Source organism: Chlamydotis macqueenii, chromosome 2 (assembly GCF_036417535.1).
Source record: "Chlamydotis macqueenii isolate bChlMac1 chromosome 2, bChlMac1.mat, whole genome shotgun sequence".
In the NCBI taxonomy this organism is placed as follows: domain Eukaryota; kingdom Metazoa; phylum Chordata; class Aves; order Otidiformes; family Otididae; genus Chlamydotis; species Chlamydotis macqueenii.
The window spans coordinates 36,349,743-36,367,262 of NC_141557.1; the positions used below are offsets into that span (position 1 = coordinate 36,349,743).

The 17,520-nt window shown below is 39.7% G+C and overlaps 1 protein-coding gene across 1 annotated transcript in view; it reads left to right on the forward strand.

The window, feature by feature from the left end:
* Positions 1–17,520, forward strand: part of CREB5 (cAMP responsive element binding protein 5) — a 259,728-nt gene that overhangs the window by 32,569 nt on the left and 209,639 nt on the right. The window contains exons 2-3 of the mRNA XM_086742589.1: positions 9,026–9,097; positions 12,096–12,189. Of these exons, the coding sequence (XP_086598715.1) occupies positions 9,026–9,097; positions 12,096–12,189 (166 nt within the window). The remainder of the gene's footprint in view (positions 1–9,025; positions 9,098–12,095; positions 12,190–17,520) is intronic.

Genomic DNA, 17,520 nt, shown 5'->3' on the forward strand with positions numbered 1-17,520 from the left:
GTATGCTAACTATACAAAAAAAAGTAAAAAGCAAGATTTGCCTTAATTTAAATTTTTTTTTTAAATACACAGAATTGCAGAGTTGTATCCATAAAATGTATAAAGTTGATTTGCAGAGTTCTGGTTTGGAGATTATTTTATATAATAAACTAGAAGGAAAATTTGGGCTGGCAGAATTTTCAAAGCTCGTGTTAAAGCCCCTAACTGCTTCTGGTATGAAAGTCAGCTAAGCAGCCTTGTGTTGTTGTTTTCCCCAGGATATCTTTTATGCTTTCTTTTTTTTTCTTCCTTCCCTTTGGAAATGCAAGTGTTTATTTGCATGCAAGATAGGTGAATTCTTTTATCTATTTGTGTATCGTAAACCAAAGCAATTAGCATACTGCAGTTACAGTACACTTAAAAAACAAAACAATCCTTCAAAACCTTCAGTCAATATTATTCCTGGAGGGAAAACTCTTAATTAAATTGTATGCAAACTACAACAATAGGCAAAGTTGTTTGGTGTTTAATAATAACTGTTGGGGGTGGAGGGAAGAGTGAAAAAAGTAAGTGTAGCGGAGAGCTTTGCATGCCATTAACCCAAGGATAGAAATGAGGTCAGCCTTTGAAGGGACGGACAACACGCTTATCTGCCAACATTGGAAAGTCCCAAAAGATTAGCTTATTTGCCAGATGTTACTGGGAGTTCATCATTGACACCCTCTGCTTCATGGGCTTCATCCTTCATCTCTCACCACAGCTGCAGTTGCCTTTTCTGCCCTTTGCAGGCTTCCTGGAGATCTTCTCCAGTGCATAATGCTTGGATTTTTTCCTTGAAGTAGGTTTCTTTTGTTGTTGTTTCACAGCAATAGGCATGATGAACCATCTTAACTTGCGAAGATGATCTGAAGACTCTTTGTTTTTCTTTCATACACCCACGACAATGCTCTTGGCATAGGAACCACTGACATGAAGCACAGCGACTTCTACAGCACTGGGAATAGGGCTGTGTTTCTGAAGGGGTTTTGAAGGACCCGCCTCACTTAACACTATTAACCTTTGGGAGATGAGTGAAAATTGGGGCAGACTGTCTGACAGGCTAAGCGTCTTCTGTTCTTTTTTATTCCTTTGCATGGAAAAATAATAGATACAATTTTAAGCAGGCTGGTCTTATGTTATTAACAACTTGGTAGGGCATCAAATATCACGCTGTGGTGGTGGTAAGTGTGTAACCCACTAAAAATCAGTGGTGAGAGTGATCGGGTGCTATTGGATCCATGCTAATAATGACTGTAAGAGCCTGGAATGGTGTTCTCTGCATGTATCTTCTCCTTTAAATCTTTCAAGAGTTTGGTAGTAAATATTGATTTCAGCTAATGGTGGTTTTAACTTCTGTGTGTGCATTCTGTGCCCCAAGGGACTGTGTCCCAAACAGGGAGAAGCCAAGACTCGCTTGTAAAGAACAGAGAAAATATGTTTTTCCTTTAAAATGCTAGCTCTTAGTGCTTGCCTCTCAAAGCAAGATTCCTGTCTCTTCTGTGACTGCAGTTGTTTTGCAGTTGCCCCACTTCCCTTTGTGTGGAACAATTTGTGAGATGGACAGTGACTTAAGTAAGGGCAGATATTATCACCATGTACACGCATCTGATAAAAAACGTCTGAGTGTTGAAGCTTTTGAAAGTGGAGAGTCCTTTTGTAGCAGATGATTGATAGAGCATTTATTTGAATCCAGCTCTAACATGGCCTTCATTCTCTCTTTCCATTGACTATCCCAAGACTCTCAAAGTTTAACTTAGCCTTCTATCATGAGCACTGAAATTGAATGCCTGATGATACACAGCGAGAATATTTGTTCATGTTGAGATAAACGTGAAATTCTGATGCTATTTGACTACCCATAGACATTTGACATTCTCCCTAACATGTGAAGTCTGTGGACCCAGATATTGGTTTTACTTCAGTAGGTCTGGGTTAGCTGTTGAATTCCCAGCGCTGAAAAGTGAGCAGAAGAACCGCACCTAGCAAAAATGGAGAAGTGATACAGGTGTTGTTTCTCTCTGCCATGTGTGAAATGTTCATTGTTGAATAGTGCCTTTTCCTTGCATTGCTTGACTCTGTGGTTATGTTTCTACAGCTTGTGCTGCTGCTGCATGTTCTGTTAAGCAAACCTCTGTGCTGTCAGCGAGGTTGTGGTCCAGTCTCTTGTGTCGTTGCAGACTTTTAACTAGGGAGAACAGGTATTAGGGTTGTTCTGCAAATGCCATCAGTGGGGGACAGTTTTGGAGCTACAAGCCTGGGACGCCTCCAGGTCAGGCTGTCCCTCTTTGGCCAATCGCAGAGTGCAAAATAACCACATTATTCCTCAAAGTGTTTTTCCAGAGTTGAAATAATGGCCATCTTTCCCTATAAAGATCTGATTTCTCCTATAGAATATTTCTGTGCTGAGATAACTTTCATGAACTCTTTCAAAAGTTCTGTGGGTTTTTTTTTGTTCTTTTTACAAATTCTCTCTTGACCTTCTTTCTCCTATTTCCTTTTTTTTTGTCTTCTATTGCTTATGCTTAATAACCCCATGGTCTTTTCTGTAAAACAGCAAATCCTTTTGCTGTATACTATGTAAATCCAGGATGGGTTTCCTGGACTGAAATGGAAAGTCCAACAAGTGTAGAGTCATCAGTTAGACTCATGCACTTTAACTAGACTTGAGATACAGCTCATCCAGTGCAGAGGACAAATTGTGCCCTCTACCAAATATTCTTACCTTGTGTGGATGGCGTACAGTGCTGGACTCTCACACTGCTGTTACTTGGGAAGGCAGTAGGTCATCTGCTTTCTATTTTGAGTTTCTTTTTCAGAGGTATCCTATTACTCCCTTCCTCTTCCTCACCCCGGTCCTCAGTGGTTAGCAGTCCTCACTTCCACTTTCTTTCTCTTTTCCATTTCCACTGATGGCTCCTTGCTCCCAGCCCCGGGGCTTCTTCTTCCCCTTACTTTCCCCCTTCCTTAATTCCTGAGTTTTTCAAACTTCGTTCTTGTTCCCTTTTGAAATTTCCTATCTCTGACCCTTCTTTTTTCAGTCATCCCCAGTTCTGCTTGCTCTTTCTGGAGAAGGAAGCAGCTTTGCGTAAGCAGAAGAGGGGCAGGAGGCAGCGATTTGGTTTTCCTTGATAACAGAAACAGTGGCTTTTAGTGGCCAAACACTGGGCAGAGGAGCAAAAACTCTTCTCCCTTGGTTGATTTGGAGGTGAATGGGTGTACCTGAAAGAGAGAGATGGGACAAAACTTTAGGACTGTTGGGGAGCCTTCCAGCACTGGATTTTGTTCAAACAGGCAGTAAGCAAGCCAAGTGGCTGTTTAAAAAGAACTGAGGTGTTTGGCAGCATGAAACAAGCATATTTTTGGTACTCCATTTGCAAATGATCCCAAAGCATGCCAGTGGCTTTGCAGGTGGCCAATGGGTGACTACTAGTGAGGCACCCCCCTGCCCCGTGCCACGCAGAGGGTGCTTGCTGCTGGGCGGCTGTGCTGCCAGCCATGGGGAAAGGACCGAAGGCTGCTTGCTGTTGAGGCAATTCACACATCAACTGCTTTTTGAGAGCACTCGGCTCTGCCTGAAGATTTATGGGGCTCTCTTCTTTTAAAACAAATGAATAAAGGCCCAAGCTGAGTGTTTTTCCACATATAAATGTCATAAATGAAATCACAAAAACTTCACTGGTGTACCAGCAAGGGCTCGAGCCCCAGCTCAAATGTGCATCACATTAAAGTCCTTCTTGGGACTCCAGACACAAATTGCTTTCCAGCATCCAGAACCATTTGGAAATGCTTTAATCCTGAAACGAGGGAGTTTCTAATGGAAATGCTGACAGACCCTTCGTTGTAGCAGCCGGAGCAGGCAGGGCCGTGATAATGAGCCCTGTATGCCTGCATGTGGAAAGCATGATGCGAGCTTCAGAAAACAAGCACTTCCACTGAACAGCCCATGCCGACGAAAAACACCATGCAGTGTTTCAGCGCGATACTTAAAACTGGCTTTGCTCGTGCAAGAACATATTGGGAACAACTGTAGGCATTAACCCTGCGTGTACTACACTTCCAAAACCAACAAGTCTTAATAGTATTTGTAATAACACTGTAATTATATATAAACAGTGCTGTACTGAATAGCCATGACTAGCGGTTTAAAATGCTGCGTACACTGATGGGGTTATTTAATATTCACAAGTGCAGCATAACCACGTCTCCTCTCAGTTTTCGTACATTGTGGCCCTGACCCTAAAAAACAGGTGATGCTTCATTTGTTGTCCATGCCTCTGCATACCACTGCTAAAGCTAGCGACTGTGTATTTTGTACTTGTCTTTGGAAATCTTGGTGACCCTGGTCACACCAGGCTGAAGAAACCTGTCTTGTAAGCATGTGCCCAGGTGATTAATTTCAACAAACAGGTTGCTTATGAGGCTGTAATTACTCACTTGTGCAAATGGCAGGATGGGTGCACTGACCTGTATTAGACACATTGTAGTGTACACCTCCCCATTGGTGCTTTTTCACTGTTAATCAGGGGACTGAAAACCTTGCAACATTTAGACAGCTTGAGGTTGAAGGCTGAAATGTCACTTTTAAAAGAGGGTTAAAAAGGTCGCGCAGCTGCAAATAATAATAGCCCAATGAAAATCAGATTCTTACTGCAGCCCACTTCAAGAATAACATTGAAACAGGAAACAAGCCTGCTTGATGTTTTTACCAGTACGGCAGTAAGATTACTGCTGAGTTTAAAAAGGGAGGAGAGAGACAGAGAAAGGAGCATGCTTTCTTGGTGTTAGACGTTAGAACTATTTTTCTGATTCGGAAAGGATAATCATGGTGCTCTGCAAAATCTCCCTGAGAAGTCTGAGGACGTGGGGTGCTTCCCTCTGGATGATGCTGCGAGGGGATGTAGTTCGTTGCTGTGTTCTGAGGGTGGTTTTGTTCCTTTTGTTTGCTTTTTATTTCTTGGTTATGTTCTTGCATTCCTCGCTGTGGGCTTCAGTTTTATTAAATATAATTAAAAATGTTTAGAAGTGTCTTATGCAGATATCAAGGAAAAGAAGAAAATCTTGGCTTGCTGCAGAACTTGCTTGTTTCTCTTCACTATGACATGGCTTGTCTTTCTATGTTTCTTCTGTATTTTTGTTTATTTATTTTTCTAATTAGAATATCTTAACTTCTCCTAAGCAGAGTGATATTTCAGGAGAATGGCAGGCTGTAACAGTGTAGCAGATTTCCTCACTTACACATTCTGCCAATAAGGCTCTTTACATGGTCACAATAGGGCAATAAATGCTGACAGATGTTGTTAACATGTCTATTAAAATTCAGCCCCCTTTTTCTGCTGCATAATGCACTCATGCCTATTGTTAATAATATCAGAACTAATGCTGACATATCAATATTAGTGCTCACTTATATTTATAATCCGTGTTTGTTTCTTCGAAGAGGTCACAAATTGCAATAAATTAAGCTATTGATAACAGAAGTAAAAAATTCAGGCCTGAGCAATTTTTAAACTTTTCAGTCATCATAGATTTGCCTGATATTCTTCATGCACATTAATTGTGGCAGTCATATGTAGTACTTTGAAAGGTGCACGAGTGTAACTTGAATTTTTAAGATCCCAAAGGTTAATAAGCACCTTAATTTAGATGGAAAGGTTGCTGTGATTTATTTTTATTAGGTGAAGTCAGAGTGTTGCCATTGGTTGCGTTCTTTCTTTCATGTTTGCTGAACCACCTGCACACACTGTGGAAAGAGAAGTGGATTGCGTGGCCCAGCAACAACACACATGAGCTGTGTGACGTGACCTGTGTGCCAGAGGCTGTGTACCACTGTCTATACCCCGAACTGAAGGATGGGAGATGCATGCCTGCGTCTTGAAAAGGGTGTGTGCAGACTGTGCTGTGCAGAACCCAAACACCTCTGCTGCTGAGAGCTCCCGTCCTGCTGCAAAACTGGAGTGAGATCCTGCGTTGCCTGTGCATCTGCAGCTCCTGCAGAGTTCAGCAGGAATGGGGGATGCAGGAGGTTCACACTCACAGCCCAGATATTCAGCTGCTTGTTTCAGATCAACATTCAAGCATAAAGCTTGAATTACTGCTGTATAGATAGCCAAGCACCGGACACTCTCTAAAAAAATTGTAGGCAGTAGGCAGCTTCTTTCACTCATTTACTATTGTAAGAGAGTCAATAGTACTACAGTCTCAACTGTGCTGATAGCATCACACGTAAATATGAATTCTGTATGGTGCAATTTGTCTTGAGGGCATTGTACTATCTGGTAACATGTTATATGGGTCAAGTTATGCTAGACAGTATCCTGGAGGGCACACATGATATAGCCATTCTGGATTATTACTTTTTTTTTTTTTTTTTTTTTAAGTTTAGCCTGTTCAAATAGTCTGCCAAGAGTGATTCTCGTGGGAACCAGCAGTTGCTTGTACATTTGTGGTAAATGACTAGACACTAAATCTGACACCTTTTCCAAGTACTGAGAATAAACCCAAGTCCGTGTTTTCCTGCAGTCGATCCTCACGCTCAGGATTCTGGTTCTCATTGAGTATGTTATTTTGGTGCTTACTTCGTGCTTATCTAGCTAGATTAACTTGAGAATCATTTAATTGTTATCAGCGCATGAACTGATGGATGTAAGGACTAAAGCTCAAGCTCCGGGCGGGGAGGGAAGTCTTAGACTTGCAATACTCAGTAAGAAAACAGACTCCAAATAATTCCTGGTAATGTTTTGAAATTCACTTGGACACTTGGGACCAGAATTGTTACTCTCTTGTTTTCTTTAGCTGAGTCTCATCCGTTGTTCTGCTATTGAAAATGCAGTTGTCACTCTCCCCCGAGGAGGGGAGAAAGGGTAACAGAAACCTTTGGCAGTGCTTCAGTTGCAGGAGTAATTGAGATATCGGATAAAGCCTTTCATTATTCACACGTAGCTTTTTTTTTTTTCCTTCTTTTTTTTTTTTTTCCTGTGAAAAGGTCTTTAGGAAAGACAACATCCCGGGGTCACATCTCGTAAATAGAGGTGGATTTAAAAATCTAACTTAGCTGGAGGTTTTGGTTTTGTTTTTGCGGGGGTTTGTTTTTTTAGCCAGTTATCTCTCTGCTGCTTGTTTCTTTCAGACGGATAGCATAATTCAGAGCATTTTTATTGCTTCACCTCTGATGAGCTTGTCTATACACAGTCTGGAACTGAAATAACTGAAATTAGAAGTAATTTAACACCTTTAGTTATTTTAGTATAAGCCTTTATGTGAACATACTCTTTCATTTCTGATTATGAGTATCCTATTTCAGTTTAACATAGCCGTAAGTTAAATCAAAACAGGATATGAATAATCTTAAAGGAGTAAATTAGGTACAATTTTAGTTATTTCAGTTCTAGCCTTGTGTAGATAGACAGGTTATTCCTGAGTTAGGGTCTTGACACCTATTGTATTTGGTGCAATAAATCACTTGTCTCAGGCCAGGTGTTGGTAGAGATGTCCACATCAAGAAAAGCAGTTGATGCTAATTATCATCTTTAGGGGGTAGTGTCCTTGTAGAGGTTAAAGGGCAAATAAAAATAGAAATTCTTTACTTCTGGGAGTCAGTAGAGTCAGGTAAAGGATGCTCTGCTGCCTTTTTTTCCTTTTTTTTTTTTTGGTGGGGTTCATAAGTAGGAAAATATCCTGTCAGGCTAATGTTATCCACCAGAATGATTTTTAATTCAAAGAAACAAGTTATCATCCAAAAGTTTTGGCTTTTTTTTTTTTTGGAAATTAGGGTACCGAAAATAATTGCTGTAAGTGTAGGTCTGGCTGATGTTCAAGTTAACAGCATATTTATTGTTTGCAGGGATGGTAGCAACTCTTCTGAAAATAAAGCTTTTCTAACAGCAAGTGTAAGTGTGGTAAAGATAGTCCTGATAATAGGAAGTAAAGAATTGTAGTTTTGAAAAATGACAACAGAGCGGAGCAATTTTAGTACTTGTTCTTCTGCAAATTTTTGTAGTTTTAAAATAAAATTCTGCTTCTCCTCCAAGATATTTGTCTCTGTTTTATGAAAAACTCACACAAACACAACTGGAGTATTTGTTTACGTGGGGCTGCAGTGAGGCTGAATTTTAAGGGATTTGAGATGTACTGCAAGCAGAAGTCCTATGTTGTGCTTTAAGATGCGTCAGCTGCTATATCCTAGCTTGTAACACCAGCTGTGCCAACAGGCTCCAAACATTTCTGAAAGAAGTTACTTATTTATTTTATGTTCTAGAATGCTACTAAAACCGGATTTTTTGTTGATGCTGGTCAGGGACCCTGCCGTGGTATTAACTCAAATTCAGCTGCGTTACTGTGTTCTGAGGGCAAATGTTTCCTCCTGCCGGTTTTGTTTGAGACCCAGGCTTTAGTTCAAGGTTACAGGACTGGAACTGCTATGGGGAAGCTGCAGTTTTAGGCAAAACTTCATTTCTCAAACTCCTCAGGATCTAGTTGACCTTTTAAAGGATGGGGGATGCACAATTATCTTGTGTGTATAGAAAGCATGTATGTAATGTATTTAAGTCATTAATATCGAACCGTATGGATGACGAACTTCAAAAAGTGTATTCTGTCTCAGAAGTAACCTAGACGTCTGGTTTTAATGTTTTTCAGCAGGAACTGAAGAAGGAAAGGTAAAAACCCTTAATTCGAGATATTTCTGAGCAGACACGGTCTTATCTAATAACAACACTGAACATATGCTTTTTTCTGAGGCAGATTTCTGCTGTGAAAGCCTAATGGTTTTTTTTTTTTCTTCCTTCAAAGTAAATATGTGCTTAGGAAGGAGTAATAAGAACTTAGACTTTAGGGACCCCGAATATTAGCAAATTTAGTACTTCGAGGATGAAAACTTTGTTCTGATCTATTTTGGGAGTTTGAAATAAAAGTGTAAACAAAGATTGTATGTTGCATGTATGTGTGAAGTTTAGAACGTATAAATTCATAGGTTCCCCCTTTCTTTCCCCCTCCTCCTTTTAACATGTAGATTTATGAGGAATCAAAGATGAACTTGGAGCAGGAGAGGCCTTTCGTCTGCAGTGCCCCAGGCTGCTCACAGGTGAGTGGAGTCAGCGGTGATATTAATTGAGTCCTCAGCACTAGCTCTGGCTTGTATAATGCCTCCTGATATATTAACACATGTCTAATAATAATATGTGGGTTTTTTTTTTTAAAGTCCTCCCCTCTGCCGCAATTCCCTTCTTACCTCACAAGAGATTATTACAAAATATTTAAAGTAAATACAACAGATACTCAAAAGTGAGTTGGTAAAAGTGCTTCTGAAGCTGCTTCTGTACTTCCCTCATCCCCAAGCCTAATGTTTCAAGCCAGGTATTGCAAATTCCTTTAGTGGATAGCAAGAGAGGACACACTAGGCAGAACACATTTGTCTGTCTTCTGCTTAGATGTACAATGGAATATATTCTGTTTCCTATGCGGTAACCCTCCTGGTTTTTGGTTTGTTGTTTGGGGTTCTTTTTTTTTTTTTTTTGTTTTTGTTTTTTTTTTTGTTAATGCTTAAATACAATTATATCTTAGTAGCTTTTTAGTTTTTCTTTTTTATTAAAAAAACTTTGAGATTTCTTCCTACTAAATATTCTCTATAAAAAATGCAGCCTGTAGATAAGTTCTGCCCCACGATGTACATTTAGGATTCCTGTTGACTGGTGATCTGCAATTTGTCTCTGAGGGTATAATCTGACCTATAACGTTAGATGTTTAATGGTCTTAAAAAACCTGAAGTGACAAGGATTTTACCTGCTGAGATTTTCAATTGGGATTTATGTGTTTTTTTGATGATTTTGCGGTGATGAGGGAAGTTCTCTCCCGTGCAGCGATGAGGGAAATTCCACATGTGGGTGCTTCCAACCTGAATTTGGTTTAGTGACAAGAGTTTGAGAGTAAAATCTTCGGGCAAGGGCATCTCTTGGGCTTTTGCCACAGGTTTCCTGTATGCATCTGTTTTAAGTGATTTAGTTTACCCATTTCCCAGAGTCCTCCTCTCTTAATGAGGGTAATATTTCTTTGCTTTAACTGTATGTTGAGAGTTTTCAGCTGGCTGATATTTTTAGAACCCTTTAGGTTCCTGTGATGGAATAATGGGTGACTATTACTGGAGCGTAGCTGTTGATTTTGCCAGGAGCTGAAATAAGGAAAGGGACAAGCCTGAGGCTCAGTTAAGAGCTGGCTGAGCAGCTCTGCTGTTTCACTAAGTGGGAGCCTTTCTACACATACCAGAGTGCATCTTTTGGACTGTCCCTCTGGCCAAGGATTTGTCACTTCACATCTCCACATGCAGAGTTAAACTTTCACCGGTCTGTTACAATTTGGGAAGACAAGCAATGTAGGTGTGACTTCCTCTTAAAAAACATTTAATTTCCCATTTCAAAACATAACCTCCATTTACTGTAAATGAGGACTTGACAGTGGTGCGTAGTGTAGCGCTACGGTCCAGCTATGCTGTCTGGGGACTCGCTTCTCCATCAGCCAGTGCAGATGTGTATGGAGGGCTGAGGGAGTTGACCTTCTGCACGAGGAAGAAAGCACACTTACAAAAAAGACAGACAAGTCTGGACTGAAGGAATAGCTTGTCCTCAGTTACTCCATGCCCTCTTTAAGCTGGCTGATTTCATCCTGAAGACAGACCGTGGTGTCCATGAAGGAAAATGCATTTCCATGAGAAAAAAATGTGTTGGGTTTTTTTTTTTTTTTTCCCCCTCACAATTTCATTGAGGAAGACCTTTCACATATTCCCTTTGTTCTTAACATAAATTTCTAGTGCTGCATTTCTTCCAGATGAGTAAGCAATGAACCAGGATTTCATAGTGAGGAAAAGGTCTTTGGGATTTTTTTTTTTCCCCAGAGAGTTCATTTATATTATTTATGCCACTTGGTCTATAGGCTTAGAGAGATCCTCAGAAGGTGTAACATCCTGCAACTATTTATACTGTAGCCACAAGCAAAGCCACTTAGATAAGAATATACTATGTTAAAAGCATCAAATCACTTTAACTCTGTTGTTGCCAGTTTTTTTACAGTCTTCTATGTACCTGTTGCTTTAAAAAGCTGCTTTTAAATTTTTTTTTTTTTTCCTTAAGCCCTGGTGTTACAACTTTTGGCCTTTGCTAGTCCTGGAATGACCCTGTTAAAACTATTATGGTAGTTTGTAGCAAAGGTCTGTGTATGCACCTTTTGGTGAAGGAAATGTAACAGAACTTGCCAGCTCTTGGAGCCCAAGTGTGCAAGGGCTTGAACATTTATTGAAGCTTGTCTCTTCTTTGTCTTTTTCAAAAGAAGCTGTTTGTGGTAGAGGTCTGTCATCAGACTGTAAAACAAACTTAGCACACTGATTAGTTTCTTACAAAGGACATCTCTCCACCTTCTCTGCTTGACAAAGGAAAATAATTTAATTTAGTATCATAAAGAGTCATACATAGTTGTTATATACTGAGCAACATTGCATTGCCACTTCAAATCAAGTATTAGCAGTTTCCAAAATTAAAGATGGGTTTTGCCTGAATACTTTTGGGTAGGGAAAGGCTGGCTTGTTTGATTATTTTTGTTGCTGTTCAGCAGGTACAGGTTGCAGAAAGACACAAAAGCAGAAAAATCCAGTAAAGTGATTTAAGATAGGCTGCATTACTTTGTGTTTGCCGTGGGCTAAGAGCATACACAGCAGCAGTTATCACAGATCCTCAGGCACGCGGTGACTTGTGAGGCTGGAGTAGCTGGAGCGGGTGTCTGAGACCCTTAGAATCCAAAACTTGGTCTGCAGCTTTTTCAGGCAAATGCATGACACCTTGCAGGTTGCAGCCCCAGAGAGCACTGCAGCAGATAAGTTTCTGAGTACAGCTATTTCTTACTCATACTCAGTTGCATTTTCAAATATTCTGTTCCAAATATTTCTGTTTCCTGTGCCATTTGGACACAATTCTAGCTGGATAATTTTTTTTTTCTCTTATTTTTGAAATTCTGTCCAATGCCAAAAGTTTATTAGAGAATTAATGTGTTTTTTTTTTCTCTCTCTCTTCCTCTCTCTCTCTGTGTTTGCCTGACAGCGTTTTCCAACAGAGGATCATCTGATGATTCACAGGCACAAACATGAAATGACTTTGAAGTTTCCTTCAATAAAAACAGATAATATGTTATCAGGTAAGAAGACACGAATTCAAGAGTCAAGATAACTATTCAAATGGTATTGAAAGCATGACTCCTACTGGAAAGCTACTGGCAAAATACCTCCGAGATGGGTTTTAAAAGCCCCAGCTCCAATTAAATAACAAGTTGAGATGAAATAAGCTAGAATGCATATCTCTGGACAAAAAGACAGCTGCCATTCTTCTACCTTCCCACACGTTTGGCATGAGAGGGAGAGAAATTGTTGAACCTCAGCCATGCTGGCAGCTCTGTTGCTGACTCCTGTGTCAACATGCCAGTGAAATACAGACACTTAAGTGCATGTCACCTGGGAGCCCAGCAGTGAGCATGTTAATGAAGTGCATTTGTACCATTCCTATAAGACTCACTATTTTAAGTTTGACAGGCTCGTTTCAGCAACAGGCTGCATTGTATGAACCACCTTTGTGGTAGCTCAAGACCTGCCCACTGTAAACAGCCGTAACCAGAGAGGTAAACCAGTGTGTAATATCCAGTACTCTTTCCTCCTCAAGGGAACTATCCCTCTCTGCACTTCCCCCATCATACACACAGGTTATTTGGTATTATGTGCAATTACATCCTTTAGTTTCTTATGTAGATTTTTTTCTTATGTAGTTTTTTCGTACTCTTCTCTGAGTAACCGCACATCAGTGGCTTGCTGGCACTCAGTGAATACTGGATAAGGTCAAGCTAGCCTTAATCTTACTGCTTTTCTCCTCTCCCCTTTCCTGTTGTATATGCCTTAGGCTATAGCAATGGATTACAAAGAATAATTTTTTTTTTATTAGGATTTTTCAGGTTTCAAAGTAATCGTGGAAAAAAAAACTATAATGCAAATATGTGTGTGTGGATGTTAACGAGTGTTAGATATTTATCTTTTAAAATAGGCTTCTTCAAGGTAAATTGTGCCATTTTAAGTCCAAACATATAATGATTAAAGGGTCTCCAGCAGACTAACAACTCTTTTATGGATCGACTGTTTCCATTTTAATGAAAAGCATAGTTGGGTAGCAATTGCTTGCAAATATTTGATTTAGGTTTGTTGTTGTTGTGACTTTAGATGCCAGTGAGAAATCAGACAGACCTTGTCCCAGATAGAATGTATTTTCCTCTTACACTTGAAAATGCCATAGTGGACTATGTTTAGAAAGGAACAGTACACAGCACATTGAAAAGTAGGGCTTGTAAAGTGCCTGCCTGCCAGCTATGCCCACAGAATCCTGTGTTAGCAAGCATGAGAGAGAAGATGCTGCTCTTGCACTTGGCCACGTCCTCTGGCAGTGAAACTGCTCGAAGTTATCTGGGCTGTGGGCACATGCATCCCGCGAACGTGCTGGCTTCTGTTAGAACTTTGTTTGGCAAGACTTGTGCTTGAGGGCAGTTTCTAAGGAGTATATTCTGTCATCAGGAGTCCCCTGAGTAGAGTAGCTCCATTTATGTTTGGTAACTTCTGTGAGATATCTGTCCTCCTCCTTGCAGTGGGTTGCTTTCCCAGGCAAAATGCTCTGACTGGCTTCCACTGCTACCACCAGTAGTGTGGCCCCTAGACCTCCGGTAAATAGAAATGCAGAATTTCGTGGCCAGAAAGGCTCCAAGATTGCTTCTGAGGGGTGTATTTTTTTTTGTGCTTTGTTTATGATGATCCTCTGTAGTAATGAAAGAGTAAGAAGCTGCACATGTTCTCAAAGACTGCAGCAAATGTGCCTGACCGTAATGGCCTGGCAACTTGGTGCGGCCGTGTATGATTTTTTCTTTTAGTGTTCATTTGGTGGATTTGTTTGGCATTTTGGAATCCTTAGTTTGGAAGCATCATAGATCATTTACTCTCTGCAGGGAGACATTGAAAAATAGTTGTTTCATTACCCACCTAAACCCTGGGGAAATCTAAATACCTTAAAGTTTAAGATGTTTTATTCTTAGATTTCATAATGAAAAATTAATGATATATTGGGAAAAGAGACACAATTTTCTCTTAGACATTTGTCTTCATGTCTTCCTTCTTAGTTTTTTACATTTTTGCTTATTTGGCTTTTTTAAAAAAAAATGTTTCTGTCATCAGTAGGTTCAAAGAATTGCAGCAGCAATTGCCCTGTAATAAGCCAGGTGCAGCATTAGTGTGTGGTGGTTTTTTTTTTCCTGTTTTTATTAAGCTGCCTAGAAGTCAGATTTCCTCCTTTTTTCCCCAGTATGTTGTAGACTATCTTTTAATGTGTTGTATTTGATCCATTCATTATTAGTAATAAGCAAAATAATGCAAAATAATGGGCTGTATGCTTTCGGGTAGCTGTTAGAATTATCTACTCTATTTTCAGAGACAGCTAATCCCCAGTTTGGGGTCAGTATAATATTAGTAATATTTAACATACACTAAGCCTATCTTCTATCAACTGTTGTTGGAGACAGGCACTAAAACTAAGGGGTTGTTGGTTTTGTATCGATACGACATCTTAGAAACTAAGCAACATAGGACTTGGGAAGTAGTAACTTGTTTCTTGTGTGAAATCTGTGCTGAGGTCTGAAATACCAATTTGTAAGTGAAAGGTAAAGTTATATTATATGTAAAGTTATGTCTTGTTATGTAGGTGAGGTCAGTGTTTAATAAAAAACGTTCTGTGACCTGACTGTTGGTGCTCTTCTGGTTTATCAGGTACATCTAGCCAAGAGCTTCCTTGTTATCAGCTAGCTACACTATATGTTCTTCCATTTTTTCATGCTGACTGAAGAAGAACAAGTTTTATTAAATCCGGTGACTCTTGAACTAATTCAGAAACTCCAGGTACACACATACACTAAATAGCTTTCTGTTCTCCAACTGTATAAATGGAAGGGAAGTCCACTAAAGGCATTTCATTAAAATGCAAGTGATTATTTTGTTGGATAATTTAACATTACCATCTTTTTTTCTGTCTTTTAAAAATTATTGTTATTTGTTTCTTTTTGTGTATTTTTTTTTTTAATTTGTTAGAAAGTCTTGTTATGAGTATGGATAGAGAGTCACTGATGGTTTCCATTTCCATCTTTCCTAGCCAAAAAAAAAGCTGTTTGACATAACACAGAATATCTTGTTTAAGTTTTGCATGCTAGTTGTCATTGCAGGAAGCTTTGTAGTTAGGTTGACTGAAATAGATGTCATCTCTTTGCTGTTGCGCTAATTGAACACTGCATTGCTTTGAAACTCTGTAGCTTTTTTGTTTTAACACCAAAATATTAATGTCTGTGGGACAGATTGTTCCCTCCAGGTAAGTACTAAAAGCCACGTGGAACTGAACTTTGGGAGCTGGGGACACTGAAATTCCTGTGGTATCGAATTTGGGAAGGGAAGGAGTGAGACCTTATTGTTATTAGTCCTTCCGAAGGTGCTGCTAGCAGATGCAGGAGAGGCCAGGATTATCTATGTAAAAACCTTGTTTCTTCCTGATTCTGTTTACAGAAGCCCAATCCTCTAGATTTTTGGTGGTAAAGCCCACTGTGGAGATAGAAACAGCCTTCTCTAGATGAAAAAGTGTATGTGCTAAAGGTAGCACAAAATTACCTTTTTCCAGGTAACGCCTGTGTCAGTGGGAAAACATATGTCATCCTTGGTTGGCTTAATTTTTTTCTTCTTGTGGTTTACACAGGAAGGTTTATCTAGGCATCAATGGAATGGAGTGCGAAATGATTGGATATAAGGGAAAATAATTTTGTTTGGTTCCTTGCTTGCTTCTGTGTCCCTTGCTTTACCAAATAATGAAATGTCAAGTCTTCTAAAATTCAACTGGTCAGGTTCTGAGTGACCAGAATACATTAAAGATGTGTTGTACCCTGTATGTGTACCCTCACAGAAAGTCCAACCAGCACTTTAAACAGTAAAGTTCTTGGGACCCCTCATCTGTAAGCCCCTGGGTGAGGGCAGTTCCACCAGGTACCACTAGGTGCACCTCTTCTTCCTCTCCTCTCCTCTTCCATTACCTGCTTGACGCATCATGAGCTCGATCTTCTTGGTGCACTTGGGTAGTAACCTGCCAAATCAATTAAGAAACCTTCTTGAATGTCTCAGGACATTCCTCTTTCCCTCTGGCTGCTTGATGGGCAGTCTTTCAAATTTCTGTGCTAGCCCTATTACTCTGACTTTGTTATCATTGTATGAAAGTATAACATGGGTTAGTATATAAGTTCAACAGAGCCCACAGCTGAACAAGCCAAATGCCTGTTATTACTGCACATCAGACTAAACACTTTTTTTTTTTTAAGAAAAATGAAGAATCAAGTTACACACTTTGGAGCTGTGCTGTTACATATATTTTACTGAATCGGGGGTTTAATTTTTTTTTTTCAAAATGAAAGCTTGTTTCACATAATTGTCCTTTGGTTCTCTGGGGTCTCTTTTAACTGGTATCATGCTTTAAAGTTTTCATTTGTGCTTTGAGAGATGAAACTCTAGGATCCAAGGTAGTTTGACAAAATGCATTCTGGATGATTCAAATAAACTCTATATAGCAAGATAATGCTGCATTTCCTGAGCTGTTGTTTTGAAAGCAAAATATTGAATCTGAATGTCCTTTCTGAGGCTATTATTTCAGTAATTACAACCCCTTCCCAAAACAAACAACAATGAAGAATCTCCCATGTGCAGCCAAACATAATGAGTATATAATGTAATCTTTTTATTTTACTGAAGACTTCCAATTCCCCATTGCCTTACAGCATATATTTTTCAATGAGTCTGGAAAATCTGGCATCACTTCAGACATTGAGGACAGATTTTCAAAATGATCAGCAGCCAAAATACATTCAGTATATCACGTTCTGGTCAGAATCTGATTGCTGAGTGCTTCTGAAATCCTCTCCTGTAAGGTGCAGTAGGTTAACCTGGGATCTGCACAGGTGAGACCATTTGATCTCCCTCTGAGGCTTTTGTCCATTTACATTTTTGAGGTTTATTTAAACTTAATGTTTCTTGCAGCCTTTCTGGCCATGACTATGTCATGAGAGGGGCTGATTATTCACCTGCATAATAGGCTGAATAAAGTATTTATTGCCTAGTCTGAAGCTTGAGAGGTTCTGTGTTCAACCTGGTGGTAAAGGCGAGATAAAAATAACTTCCTCAGTAACTGTCAGATGACACGAGTTCACCTGTGAAGTGACAACTGGCTAGAGGGAGATGCCTCAAAGCGTAGTACAATAGTTCTGGTAGCAGTTGGGGATGGAAAGATTTTCACGTGTTGAACAATAGGACTAGGTTGGGATGGTTGGTCAGTATAATAACCAGATACCTACGGTTAAGTATCCCAAGCTGCCCAGTTCAAAATGCAGTGTGGGACATTGAAGTCCTGGGTTGTATGGGTA